Genomic DNA, 16,161 nt, shown 5'->3' on the forward strand with positions numbered 1-16,161 from the left:
TTACCATTAAAACATAATTATTTCAAAACTAAAAATACTTTAAAGCAAATAATTTTTTTGTTAAAGTTCAATGAACTTTTCTATGAAATATAATAAAACAAACAATGTAAACTTATTAATAAAAACAAAACACATAAATAATTATGAAAAATATCTTTAAAATACTTTTAAAAGTATTGGCTCTTTAATGTCTAGTCTACACAAAAAGTAAAGGGGAAGTGTTAGAATTTTAGGAATTTTTAATTAGTAAAACTGGTTGTTTTTAGGAAAACAAAATTATAATAAATAAGACGCTTTAAAGTCTAACAAAAACAGTTCTTAAAAATTTAGCTTTAGTTTTGTTATCGGTTTTATTTTTAAACAAACCCTTTAATGTTAGTTTTTTGTTTTTGCAAATTATCCTAAATAAACCCGTTAAATTTTCTGTTAATTAAAACTTTTTTCTGTCCAATTTTGTAAAAAAGTTTAATAATACTTCAAAATTTTTTATTAAGCCATTAATCTTTAATACAGTTCTCTGTTTCTCTATGTGTAGGGGTTTCTACTAAATATGACTCTAACATTTAAATGTTATTTATAGTCTTTCTTTTTGTCTAATTTTGTATTTTCTTAAAAATAAATACTTTATCTAAATTATTGTTTATATTATTCTACTGCTAAGTTAGGCCTTAAAAAATTAATTTATTTTTAGCTTCTATTATTTATATTTATATTTTTTAAAAAAGTAAAAAAAAGGTTGTTAAACTGTTTAATTTTTGTTTTTATTTTGTTAATAAATATTATATAAACATAACCTTGAACTGTTTTTTTTTTTTTTAATAGAAATCTTCAACAAATGGAAAAATTTATATTGAACATACATACATATGTACACATACATTTTTTATTTGTTTGTTTTGTTTTTATTTTTGTATTTTTGCAGACATTTGTTTTACAAAAACAAAAGCTTTTTTGTAAAAGTAAACAAATATATTATTGAACTTAAGCAATAACGTCAAAAACCAAAAAGGTTTTTAATTACACTTGTTGCTGCTAAAAATAGCAAAATAAATTATTGCTATTTAAGCAGAAAATATGTTTGCCTTAAGGCACACTTTTGCTTAAACGAATAAAATTAAAATTTAAATAATTAATTAAATATATTGACAAAATATTTAAATATAAAGCAAACTTATTAAAAAATTTCTTCTTTTTCCATCTCTTTGCAGTTAAAGTCTGTGAAAAACGCCAAATTTTACGCGAACACAAACAGGAGTATATACGCCGTGAACGTGAAGTCATGCATATGATGACAAATGTACCCGGCTTTGTTAATCTCTCTTGCACCTTCCAAGATGCACGTTCTTTGTATTTTGTTATGACCTATGCCAAAAATGGTGATCTATTGCCGTATATTAATAAAGTTGGTTCCTTTGATGTTGACTCAACACGCCACTATGCTGCCGAATTAGTATTAGCCTGCGAACAAATGCATCGACGCAATATTGTGCATCGTGATTTGAAACCGGAAAATATATTACTAGATGAAGATATGCATACCCTGATAGCGGACTTTGGTTCGGTGAAAATCTTAACGGCAGAAGAAAGACAACAGGCAAATGCCTTTTTATTGGCCGGTGGTATAGATTTATCGAAAAAGTCTCGCAGCCAATCGGGCGGTAGTATTGGTGGTGGTTTGGTTAATAGCGATTATGATGATGTTTTGGATAGTCAAGATGATGAGGATAATGATTCTTCAAACTCCTCAAATGATACGGGTAGTGGTGGTGATGAAGTGGATTCACCGCGTGCCAGAAGACAACAGCCACGTTATCATCGCAAGAGACGTGGCAGTTTTGTGGGCACTGCCCAATATGTTTCCCCCGAAGTTTTGCAAAATTCTCCTATTACCCCCTCAGCTGATCTGTGGGCTTTGGGTTGTATTATCTATCAAATGATGTCCGGCCTACCGCCCTTCCGTGGAGCCAATGATTATGTCATCTTCAAAGAGATAATAGCCTGTAATTTAGATTTTCCCCAGGGTTTCGATAAAGATGCCGAGGATCTAGTCAAGAAATTATTAAAACTTAATCCAGCCGAAAGATTGGGTGCCCAAGACTTTAGTGGACGCTATGAAAGCATACGTTCTCATCCCTTCTTTAAGAATATAGATTTTGATGCCGTAAGACAGCAAACACCTCCCCCCATATCACCCTTTTTGCCTGATCTTATTAAAGAAGAGGAAGAGTTTAAAATCTGTGAAAATTTAGAACCCGGTTTAGATGAAAAACAAATGACCCGCCTATTGGGCATGGAATTGGGTTGTATCAGTGATGATGATGTTAGCGATAAGAAAAAGACTGTAAACAATAAAACCCCCAAAACGGTAACAAGATCATCCAACTCCTGTTCCTCCAATTCATCTAATAGCACACAAAAATCTGCCAAGAGTAAGTTTTTTTCATAAATTTATATTTTTCTTAAGTTACTAATAGGTTTTTCTGCTTTCTGTTATTTTTCACTTTGCAGATAGTTTTGATTTAACGGATGCCGAAAAGCATAAACGTTTGGAATTGCAAAAAACAGATAAATGGCATCCCTTTGCCGAGGGTGAGGTCATTTTGAAAAAGGGTTTCATTAACAAACGCAAAGGCTTATTCGCACGCCGACGCATGTTTTTGCTAACCACTGGTCCCCGTTTGATTTATATTGATCCTGTGCAAATGGTTAAAAAGGGTGAAATACCCTGGAGCCCTGAACTAAGAGCTGAAGCCAAAAATTTCAAAATCTTTTTTGTTCATACGGTAAGTTCTCTTGAAATGAAATCAATTTAATTAAATTAAATTTCTAAAGCTTATTTTTCAAATACACAAAGGACTTTAGTTTATTATTGTTAAGATTTCCCTACAAGAAGAAAAAAAAACACGCAAACTTACGTCATATTTGGTAATACAATACAATGTTTGTCGTCATCAAACCAATGGTCAGGGTAAAACAGAAAAAGCCTAGAGTGTGCTATAGGAGGGGAGGCAAGTAAATGGTAGGCAAGTTTTAGCTAAATGGCGTGTGTTTTTGAATTGCTAGGAAAAACAGCAGGGTGGTGGGTGAAAGTTAGTTTACACGAGTTATAGTTTTTATTGATAGTTGTGCGATTTTTATGAGAGCACGTGTATGCTATTTTGTTTTTATTTAATTCTTCTTCTAGTTCTTTTAGTTTATGTTTATTAATTTTGGAAAACTACGGAAGTATTTGTTTTTTTTTTTACGATTGTAGTTTTACTATTGGAGCATTTCTTCATTTGATGAGTAATAAGTGTGTTTCGTTGCGGGGGAAAGAGTGAGTATAACCAAATAAATAGTGGTTTTGCAAATAAAAGTTCAATAAACCATGTTTTTTTTGCGTTACAGTATTCCCTCTTTCCCCACTAGCACCTTAACTAAATTATTAATTTTATAATAAAAAAAAAAAACAAGCAAATGAAGGTCATGAAATAAAATTTCAAAACAAAATATTTGATTTCTCTCTATAAATAGTTAAAAGAAAGATAAACAAAATAATATTATAACAAAATTAGATTTATGAATTATTAATTGGAAAATATTTTTTAATGTTTTGTTTTTTTCATAACAAATAAGGGGAACACAAGCATGACCGTTAGCAGGGGTCTTAGGAAATAAAGTTTTTGTTGTTGAAAAAAAAAGAAGAAAATTTTAGAAAGCTTTTTTATGAAAATTTCCATTATATACTGTGCTATATACTTGTCTACAGTCTGGTATTTAATCAAGATTAAATATTGTTTCCAATCTTTTGATTTTACTGTTGCCTACAGAGAATCTACTTTTGGTTGTTTTGAAAAATTCGCTAAAAATGCAAAATAAATTGCATTACATGGCTTGCATCTATAATAATTGCAAATAATCTTATCAATGACATTTTTATTTACAATTATTTATTAATATTTTCCCTCTCTCATTCGCTCTTAAATATAAAAGGTACTGTATTAAATTTAACATTTAACCTTCATCACCTTTTTTCAAATTATTATGGGATTTTATTATTTATTATACGAAAAATAAAATTAAATAAGAATTAAACAGCATAAAGCACCGGCAGGCGCCTGTTGAAATAATTGCATTTTATAATAAAAATTTATAAGATTTCTTATCGCGCCACCAAAACGTCGCCAATTGTGTTTGTGAACTCTACCCAAAAACAAAAAGACAACAAACAGCAAAATACCCACAAGATTAAACAGTTAAAAGAAAAAAATGTATTCAGTTGTGTTTAAGGTTTTAACAATATGTTTTCAAAGTCTTTGAAAAGCTAAACATAAAGTTTTAGTAAAACCCCAAAACTAGGCTTTAGTTAACTATTTATAGAAAACCCTAAACTAGGCTTTTGTTGACATATCTCTAACAACTTTATATACTGCTTCTCTATCTTCTTTTTTATATATCTTTTGTTTGCCTACCTTTTCAACTTTCTATTTTTAGTTTTTGTTTTCTATTCTCTGCAGATTATATGAAACTAATTTTAGAACCTGTTAAAATTATTTTATAACCTTTAATTCCAGTTTTGTCTTTTTTCTACTCTGAAAGTGAAATTAGTTTATTAATAAATGTTTAAGGAATTTGTGTTCTTGTTTTTACTTTTTTTTTGCACTTATTATCTGTTGTTAATTTATTATTCTTTTCATTATTTTTATTTATTTAACAAACTGCAAGTTTGTTGCTCATTATTGTGTGGCTTGTTTATTGATAGTAAAATTATTATTAAAATATTTGTATTAGTTGTTGTTGCTAGGTTTATATAGAGTTTTATTGTTTATTTTATTCTAGAACTCGTGTGTTTGCAAGACTACACGTGCAACACATTTATTTTTTTTTTTTTTTTTTCAATGGCCATGAATTTTAAATAAAACTGCAAATTGCAATAAAAATTTATCAAGAAAAAATACAAATTAAATAAACAACTTGTGACGAAACGAAACAAATTATTGAGAGGTTAGAGAGCCAGACTGTGACTATAGGTAGATGTTGTGCTGTAAGAAGGGTCGATATTTAATCTGTAGTTGAGAATAAAGAATAGTTTATAGTTTGAACTAAACAATAGACTATACTAGACCATAGACTAGACTATAGACTAGAGTATAGACTAGAGTATAGACTAGACTATAGACTAGAGTATAGACTAGACTATAGACTAGACTATAGACTAGACTATAGACTAGACTATAGACTAGACTATAGACTAGACTATAGACTAGACTATAGACTAGACTATAGACTAGACTATAGACTAGACTATAGACTACACTATAGACTAGACTATAGACTAGACTATAGACTAGACTATAGACTAGACTATAGACTAGACTATAGACTAGACTATAGACTAGACTATAGACTAGACTATAGACTAGCCTATAGACTAGCCTATAGACTAGACTATAGACTAGACTATAGACTAGACTATAGACTAGACTATAGACTAGACTATAGACTAGACTATAGACTAGACTATAGACTAGACTATAGACTAGACTATAGACTAGACTATAGACTAGACTATAGACTAGACTATAGACTAGACTATAGACTAGACTATAGACTAGACTATAGACTAGACTATAGACTAGACTATAGACTAGACTAGACTATAGACTAGACTATAGACTAGACTATAGACTAGACTATAGACTAGACTATAGACTAGACTATAGACTAGACTATAGACTAGACTATAGACTAGACTATAGACTAGACTATAGACTAGACTATAGACTAGACTATAGACTAGACTATAGACTAGACTATAGACTAGACTATAGACTAGACTATAGACTAGACTATAGACTAGACTATAGACTAGACTATAGACTAGACTATAGACTAGACTAGACTATAGACTAGACTATAGACTAGACTATAGACTAGACTATAGACTAGACTATAGACTAGACTATAGACTAGACTATAGACTAGACTAGACTAGACTAGACTATAGACTAGACTATAGACTAGACTATAGACTAGACTATAGACTAGACTATAGACTAGACTATAGACTAGACTATAGACTAGACTATAGACTAGACTATAGACTAGACTATAGACTAGACTATAGACTAGACTATAGACTAGACTATAGACTAGACTATAGACTAGACTATAGACTAGACTATAGACTAGACTATAGACTAGACTATAGACTAGACTATAGACTAGACTATAGACTAGACTATAGACTAGACTATAGACTAGACTATAGACTAGACTATAGACTAGACTATAGACTAGACTATAGACTAGACTATAGACTAGACTATAGACAACTCTATAGACTAGACTATAGACTAGATTTAGACTACACTATAGAATTGACAATAGACTATTATTGTTTATTTTTTATTCATTTCTTTTTTCGTGACAACCTTTTTTTAATTTACCCCATTTTCCATTTTATAATTTTAGCCAAATCGTACCTATTATTTGGATGATCCCGAAGGTTTTGGTCTCGAATGGGTGGCAGCTATTGAAAAAATGCACACCCTAACCTATCGCGAACAAATCAATACCTCAACATCAAATATGGCTGTAACAGCCGGCCAACAACAAACACCAAACTCCAATAGAACGGCAATTCAAACATCCTGCTCTCCCTCAATAACAAAAACTTCCTCAGCCATATCCGCGTCATCCTCAACAACATCATCAACATCAAGAACAAATACGCCGCATAAAACATCTTCGCTATTGGCCAAACCCATAACGCTGTTAAAAACGGCTTCAAATTAAGCAAATAATGAAGAACACAGGAGCGAAATCCAATCATTTTTACAAAATGCAAAACGATAAGCAATGGATGTTGAAACAAACAAACAAATAAAACATAAAAAGTGTAAAAGAAATTTAGCAAAAAAAAAAAAAATAGTAAAAAGCAAAAAACCACAAAAACCCTTAAAAATCCATATAGAAAAATTATTTAAATTTAAATTTTTATTTAGAACAAATTTAGTTCAAAACACAAAATCATCATTATCATTAATAAACCACAAAAAAAATGAAAATAAAATAAACTACTTTAAAGAAAACTAAAAAATATTTAGAATAATTCATAAAAAATAAATAATTTATTTACACTTTACTACATTTATAAGTTTGGTAATAATAATAATAAAAAAAAAACATTAAACTAATTATAATAATAAGAAACCTAAAAATTATATTATTATTATTATTACTTTACGTTTAGATAGTCTCAATTGAAATATAAAATTAATTAATAAATTTAAATATTAAATAAATAAAAAACCAAGTAATTATACTTATAATAATATTATACAAATCTAGAAGTATTTAAACAGAAATTAAATTTAATATTATTAAAAATAAAAAGCTAGAGAAAGTAAAACTAAATAATAAAATTAATAATAATAATAAAAAATTTAAACTAAATTTTAAGCAATTTAGTGAAAATTTAGCAAAAAAAAACAAAATAAACTAAAAACTATTGAAAGAAATTTACATAAAATACATTAGTTATTTAAACAAACAACAGCAACATCTACAACAACAACTACTACTACTACTATTAGCATAATAATTAAATATTTAAAAAATAAACTACCACATACATTATTAAACTAAGACAATTGTAGTTATTAACAAAAAGAGAGAAAAAAACAAATATTTAAAAACATGTTCTGTTAAAAAAAAAATCTTTTTTGTTTTTAGTTTTCTTTTTCTCAAAAAAAAACATTGTAAAAAAATTTACCTACTTTAACTTAATTAATTAATATAAATTATAAAACTTTAAATATAAAACATAAAACAGCAAACAAACAAATATAAAAAAACAACAACAACAATGCATATACTATTTAATTATAATTAATTTAAACTAATTTATAATTATCTCTTATATAAAACATATACTTATTAAACTAATTTATTTAATTTATAATTAATTTAATTTAAAACAATACCAACAATAACAACCACTACACAAAGCAAAAACATTAAAAAAATGTGAAAATAATAACAATTACTCAATCTTGGTAATTTGTCAAATTTCAAAAATTTCAACATAAAATTATACTTTTATAAAAAAAAAAAAACATTTTAATATTAATTAACAGCTGTGTTTTTTTTTTACTAAATAACAAACACACTCTGTTTTTTTTCTGAATTTAAGTGAATTTATTTAATATTATTTTCTTTTGTTTTTTAAATTATTTTTAAATCTTATTTTTTTTTTATTTTTTATGTTTTTTTTCTCTTATTATTTTTCTTGGTTGAGTAGTTTTATTTAAGTTTACTTTAAACAAAAGACTTTATTTAAATTTGAAATATTAATTATTATTATTATATTAAAGAAAAATTGTATAAAACTTTAAAACTATTGTTATTTATCGCAAAACAAAAAAAAAAACACACACACAAACACTACATGTATGTCATTTAAAAAGGTCTTAAGACTTTTTTTTTCTAAATTAAAAAAAAAAAATCAGCTAAAAAATCATTTAAAAAAAACCTTATTAAATAAAATATTTTTTTAAAAAAACATTCAAAACACACTTCTTTTTTGTTATGATTTATTTATTTAATTCATTTTGTTTTTTGGTTTGAACATTTTGAGATTTAAAAAAGTTTGGTTAGAAAACCAACTGTTTTATTTGTTGACTTACAAAGGATGTTTGGAAAGAATTTGGAATCTGTTTCAAATCAACTAGTTCTAGAACTGCAATATAAAAGAAGTCAGAGCGAGTCTCAAGCGGTTGTATAAAGATAACAAATGTGGCTCACTTACTTAAGAAACCAACTGCATACTTAATCGAGTAAAATTAATCGAACAAGAAATCTTCCTCTGTTCTGCAATTCAATTCCGAAAGATTTTGTTTCCGTTTAGAAACTTCGATATGCTGCCTTTCGATTCTACGCTCCGTCACTACAATAACAACATACAGAAACGTAGCAACGATCATTGTGTAATGATAACAAATGTGGGTCACTTGCTCAAGAAACCAACCGCATACTTGATCGAGAACAATTGATCGAATAAGAAATCTTCCCCTGTTCTGAAACTTCGATATTCTGCCTTTCGATTTTACACTCTGTCACTAAAATAACAACTTACAGAAACGTAGCAACGGTCGTAAAGTATTGAAACGAAATTTAACTGTCTTTATTACGATTCCATTGTTTTACTGATTGTGGAGACGTAATAGAAATGCAGAATACAATATCGAAATGTGTTTTCGATTAGAAAACTTATTCGATTACGCATGAGGTAATTCGGTTTCAGAATGATGTCTAGCAGACAACGTAGATATCATCAGCTGGCTAGACATCAGCAGCCACCTCACTTCTACCACCAAAATTTAATGAAAAACTCCCCTCGATACAATTACTTAGACATTCTTTCGGTTTTATATTAGAGACCTCTAATACATCATCCCATCTGCCAACGACCGATTGTCAACGCACAGAAGACATTGCACTCAATTAGTGGTCATACCCACAAGCGATTTCGAAAGGCAGTTAGCCAGGCAAACTCGTTCAATACTACTGGTACAGTTATGAACCGGTTGAAGCAGTATTATCAAATGCTACCTGGAAAGAATTGCTTCAGGCACTCTTAACTGATACCCTGCCTGCCTCCGAAGTCTTCACGACACAGTCACCCCTATCGCCAATCAACATTTCACCTGAAATATGTTCCCTTTACACTTTTTCTTACTTTTTTGTCGTGAATAAAATTCGCCCTGTTGCGAAATTTGTTGATGGAATTTTGTAAACATTGAACAGCTGTTGCATACAAAATCAACTATTGTCATTGAATTGTTCACAACAACAAGTTCACGTTAGCAATTTTCCCTTCGAGGGGAATGAAAATTTCAAGGGAACAAAAATTTTACTTCTACTGGCGATAGGGGCGAGTATATTTCTTCAATTGTACCAGTAGGACCACCAATTTAAACGAACTCCTTCAGTACTCACTATTACCACATGATTTAAACAAACATTAATAAAGGGAAGGGAGCTTTCGACAGCAGTGAAACTGACAACAACATCGTTAGATTCTAAAGTAGCTGTCATTGGACTAACGATGTCTAGCCGTAACTTCTGAAACGTTTCCTAGAATTTTGGATGTTATGAAAAAGATTTCTATTGCTGCTCACAATTTCGAACAAAGAACTAGATCTAGAACTGTCCAGCAGAGGTTAAAATCTACTGATGTAGTACTAGCTCCGTAAACGACTATTTTGATAAAAAATCATTGAATAAAGAACTTCCCCCAGAATCGTTTTTAAAATAAATGAAGCGACAAAAACTCTTTTATGGATTATTTAAGACTCAATTTCTATAGTCATGCATGTGTTCCAGAACTAGTTGGGGAAATAATCCCAATATATCCCCGATATTACACATTTTATTGAAAACAAAAACTGAAATAACATTGGAGATCTTAAACTGAACTGAAGCTGAGAGAAACACTAGACCTTTCACAATAACATTCATGTTTGACGATAGGAATACTGTATAGCCAATGGCGTTTCATTCTACCCGATCTCACATTTTCAATTTATATTCTAAAGCAACTGTACAAGAAATTTATCAAATCACAATCATAGAGAAGTTTTAATTGAACAGATTTTCAGCTTTAGTTTAAGATATCTCGCAGAAGGTAGAAGATATAACAAAGGTTAAACCATTAATTTATAGCCGACAGGTTGGACTTTCAGATGATATAATAAACTTTATAAAACAAGATGTCTTCGTCCTGTTATAAGGTCCCAATTATGAGACGGTATGAATTGAAATTGTGAGACCAGTTCGGATTCAGCTCAATTCTTTAGAAATGTACATTTAGGTCTTTGAGTTCCAACTTTTTTTCAAATTTCCTAAATATTTATGGCAAAATCTTTCAATAATTTTAAGAAAACAACTAAGATTTTGTAAAATAATTTAATATGATTTTTCTTTTCAACTAATAACAACTATCAACATAAGACTTGTAGAAAAATAAATCAATTTAATTTTCTTAATATAAAAAAATTAATTTAAAAATGTAAAAAAATTATATGTAAAAAATTCAACAATAATATTTAAGTATTTTTTAGTTCAGTTATATTTTAAGTAATTATTCTAAATTTCCATTTTCTTTAACTAATGTTCACAAAATTAAAACATTCGTATACTTGATCTTATAAAGCGCATCATTATTATTAACAAACAAAAAAAAAATTAGTAAAATCTAAATTAAAAACTAAATTAAGTATAAATTTAAAATTATAGAAAAAAAAATCCCGTATTTTTAAGAAGAAAAAGATTAAAAAAAATATTTTTAAAGAAAATTCTAAAACAAATGAAAATTTATTATTGTTTTTAATTGGCCTCATATTGGAAGAAGAAAATCTAAAAAAGGTTTGTTTATAGTTTTTACTAAATTTACTTTTTAATTATTTTTAAACTTTAATTATAAAAAGATCAAAATTGAAAGGAAGAGGAAGGATTGTATATTTTTTAACATTTAAACCTATAGAGCTATTGCCAGGAACCTGGTTTCTAGAAAACTCTTTAAAAGAAAGTTGAAATCGGAGTAATGTTTCAGAAAACAGATTCTAGAAGTAATGATGGTGTCTGTCTCTAGTTCTAAGGTTGCTATTGAAGAAGTTAAAATCGTTTTAGACACAGTTTTTTATTTAAATTATGTTTGAAATATAAAATAAGAAAGAACATTTCGTTAGGATTTAGAGAACAGACCTTGGAAAGTCTAAGGGCCTTATCTTTTCATGATTAAGCACAAATGGATCTCAAAAAGGAAAAATCACGATCAAACTTTCATGTGTTTTTAAAGATTCTTGGAAGATTATACATAATATAAAAGAGAAGGGCGCTTTTTATAGAAAATAGAGACGACTGCAGGTTTTGAGCAAAAAAGCGATTTTGGAAATGGAATATGGTTCAGGAATGGAAATTTGAAAATTTAAAATGGTACTAACTGAAGTACTAAACTAATTTTTAGCTAGACTATAGGTTATAGAATAGACTAGACTATAGACTAGACTGCAGACTAGACTGCAGACTAGACTATAGACTAGACTATAGACTAAACTATGGACTAGATTATAGACTAGACTGTAGACTATACTATAAACTAGACTGTAGATCACACTATAGACTAGACTATAGACTAGACTATAGACTAGACTATAGACTAGACTATAGACTAGACTATAGACTAGACTATAGATTAGACTATAGACTAGACTATAGACTAGGCTATAGATTAGACTATAGATTAGACTATAGACTAGACTAGACTATAGACTAGACTATAGACTAGACTATAGACTAGACTATAGTATAGTCTAGTCTATAGTCTAATCTATAGTCTAATCTATAGCCTAGTCTAGTCTAGTCTATAGTCTAATCTATAGTCTAGTCTATAGTCTAGTCTATAGTCTAGTCTATAGTCTAGTCTATAGTCTAGTCTATAGTCTAGTCTATAGTCTAGTCTATAGTCTAGTCTATAGTCTAGTCTATAGTCTAGTCTATAGTCTAGTCTATAGTCTAGTCTATAGTCTAGTCTATAGTGTGATCTACAGTCTAGTTTATAGTATAGTCTACAGTCTAGTCTATAATCTAGTCCATAGTTTAGTCTATAGTCTAGTCTATAGTCTAGTCTGCAGTCTAGTCTGCACTAGACTAGACTATAGACTAGACTATAGACTAGACTATAGACTAGACTATAGACTAGACTATAGACTAGACTATAGACTAGACTATAGACTAGACTATAGACTAGACTATAGACTAGACTATAGACTAGACTATAGACTAGACTATAGACTAGACTATAGACTAGACTATAGACTAGACTATAGACTAGACTATAGACTAGACTATAGACTAGACTATAGACTAGACTATAGACTAGACTATAGACTAGACTATAGACTAGACTATAGACTAGACTATAGACTAGACTATAGACTAGACTATAGACTAGACTATAGACTAGACTATAGACTAGACTATAGACTAGACTATAGACTAGACTATAGACTAGACTATAGACTAGACTATAGACTAGACTATAGACTAGACTATAGACTAGACTATAGACTAGACTATAGACTAGACTATAGTCTAGTCTAGTCTATAGTCTAATCTATAGTCTAATCTATAGCCTAGTCTATAGTCTAGTCTATAGTCTAATCTATAGTCTAGTCTATAGTCTAGTCTATAGTCTAGTCTATAGTCTAGTCTATAGTCTAGTCTATAGTCTAGTCTATAGTCTAGTCTATAGTCTAGTCTATAGTGTGATCTACAGTCTAGTTTATAGTATAGTCTACAGTCTAGTCTATAATCTAGTCCATAGTTTAGTCTATAGTCTAGTCTATAGTCTAGTCTGCAGTCTAGTCTGCACTATAGACTAGACTATAGACTAGACTATAGACTAGACTATAGACTAGACTATAGACTAGACTATAGACTAGACTATAGACTAGACTATAGACTAGACTATAGACTAGACTATAGACTAGACTATAGACTAGACTATAGACTAGACTATAGACTAGACTATAGACTAGACTATAGACTAGACTATAGACTAGACTATAGACTAGACTATAGACTAGACTATAGACTAGACTATAGACTAGACTATAGACTAGACTATAGACTAGACTATAGACTAGACTATAGACTAGACTATAGACTAGACTATAGACTAGACTATAGACTAGACTATAGACTAGACTATAGACTAGACTATAGACTAGACTATAGACTAGACTATAGTCTAGTCTATAGTCTAGTCTATAGTCTAGTCTATAGTCTAGTCTATAGTCTAGTCTATAGTCTAGTCTATAGTCTAGTCTATAGTCTAGTCTATAGTCTAGTCTATAGTCTAGTCTATAGTCTAGTCTATAGTCTAGTCTATAGTCTAGTCTATAGTCTAGTCTAGAGTCCTAGTCTATAGTCTAGTCTATAGTCTAGTCTATAGTCTAGTCTATAGTCTAGTCTATAGTCTAGTCTATAGTCTAGTCTATAGTCTAGTCTATAGTCTAGTCTATAGTCTAGTCTATAGTCTAGTCCTATAGTCCTAGTCTATAGTCTAGTCTATAGTCTAGTCTATAGTCTAGTCTATAGTCTAGTCTATAGTCCTAGTCTATAGTCTAGTCGATATTCTAGTCTATAGTCTAGTCTATAGTCTAGTCTATAGTCTAGTCTATAGTCTAGTCTATAGTCTAGTCTATAGTCTAGTCTATAGTCTAGTCTATAGTGTGATCTACAGTCTAGTTTATAGTATATCTACAGTCTAGTCTATAGTCTAGTCCATAGTTTAGTCTATAGTCTAGTCTATAGTCTAGTCTGCAGTCTAGTCTAGCACTATAGACTAGACTATAGACTAGACCTATAGACTAGACTATAGACTAGACTATAGACTAGACTATAGACTAGACTATAGACTAGACTATAGACTAGACTATAGACTAGACTATAGACTAGACTATAGACTAGACTATAGACTAGACTATAGACTAGACTATAGACTAGACTATAGACTAGACTATAGACTAGACTATAGACTAGACTATAGACTAGACTATAGACTAGACTATAGACTAGACTATAGACTAGACTATAGACTAGACTATAGACTAGACTATAGACTAGACTATAGACTAGACTATAGACTAGACTATAGACTAGACTATAGACTAGACTATAGACTAGACTATAGACTAGACTATAGACTAGACTATAGACTAGACTATAGACTAGACTATAGACTAGACTATAGACTAGACTATAGTCTAGTCTAGTCTATAGTCTAATCTATAGTCTAATCTATAGCCTAGTCTATAGTCTAGTCTATAGTCTAATCTATAGTCTAGTCTATAGTCTAGTCTATAGTCTAGTCTATAGTCTAGTCTATAGTCTAGTCTATAGTCTAGTCTATAGTCTAGTCTATAGTGTGATCTACAGTCTAGTTTATAGTATAGTCTACAGTCTAGTCTATAATCTAGTCCATAGTTTAGTCTATAGTCTAGTCTATAGTCTAGTCTGCAGTCTAGTCTGCACTATAGACTAGACTATAGACTAGACTATAGACTAGACTATAGACTAGACTATAGACTAGACTATAGACTAGACTATAGACTAGACTATAGACTAGACTATAGACTAGACTATAGACTAGACTATAGACTAGACTATAGACTAGACTATAGACTAGACTATAGACTAGACTATAGACTAGACTATAGACTAGACTATAGACTAGACTATAGACTAGACTATAGACTAGACTATAGACTAGACTATAGACTAGACTATAGACTAGACTATAGACTAGACTATAGACTAGACTATAGACTAGACTATAGACTAGACTATAGACTAGACTATAGACTAGACTATAGTCTAGTCTATAGTCTAGTCTATAGTCTAGTCTATAGTCTAGTCTATAGTCTAGTCCTATAGTCTAGTCTATAGTGTGATCTACAGTCTAGTTTATAGTATAGTCTACAGTCTAGTCTATAATCTAGTCCATAGTTTAGTCTATAGGTCTAGTCCTATGTCTAGTCTGCAGTCTAGTCTGCAACTATAGACTAGACTATAGACTAGACTATAGACTAGACTATAGACTAGGACTATAGACTAGACTATAGACTAGACTATAGACTAGACTAGACTAGACTATAGACTAGACTAGTAGACTATAGACTAGACTATAGACTAGACTATAGACTAGACTATAGACTAGACTATAGACTAGACTATAGACTAGACTATAGACTAGACTATAGACTAGACTATAGACTAGACTATAGACTAGACTATAGACTAGACTATAGACTAGACTATAGACTAGACTATAGACTAGACTATAGACTAGACTATAGACTAGACTATAGACTAGACTATAGACTAGACTATAGACTAGACTATAGACTAGACTATAGACTAGACTATAGACTAGACTATAGACTAGACTATAGACTAGACTATAGACAGACTATAGACTAGACTATAGACTAGACTAGACTATAGACTAGACTAGACTAGACTAGACTATAGACTAGACTATAGACTAGACTATAGACTAGACTATAGACTAGACTATAGACTAGACTATAGACTAGACTATAGACTAGACTA

General features: G+C 29.8%; 1 protein-coding gene across 3 annotated transcripts in view; it reads left to right on the top strand.

The window, feature by feature from the left end:
• LOC119605901 (3-phosphoinositide-dependent protein kinase 1) overlaps nucleotides 1-6,937 on the top strand; it is a 49,154-nt gene extending 42,217 nt beyond the window's left edge. For all 3 annotated transcript variants that reach the window (XM_037959249.1, XM_037959247.1, XM_037959248.1), the window contains exons 4-6: nucleotides 1,209-2,429; nucleotides 2,509-2,783; nucleotides 6,454-6,937. In XM_037959249.1, the coding sequence (XP_037815177.1) occupies nucleotides 1,209-2,429; nucleotides 2,509-2,783; nucleotides 6,454-6,777 (1,820 nt within the window). In that variant the 3' untranslated portion in view covers nucleotides 6,778-6,937. The remainder of the gene's footprint in view (nucleotides 1-1,208; nucleotides 2,430-2,508; nucleotides 2,784-6,453) is intronic.
• Nucleotides 6,938-16,161: the final 9,224 nt, after the last annotated feature.

Source organism: Lucilia sericata, unplaced genomic scaffold (assembly GCF_015586225.1).
Source record: "Lucilia sericata isolate MDLA Ls3-8-SP2 unplaced genomic scaffold, ASM1558622v1 Contig000531F_arrow, whole genome shotgun sequence".
NCBI lineage: Eukaryota > Metazoa > Arthropoda > Insecta > Diptera > Calliphoridae > Lucilia > Lucilia sericata.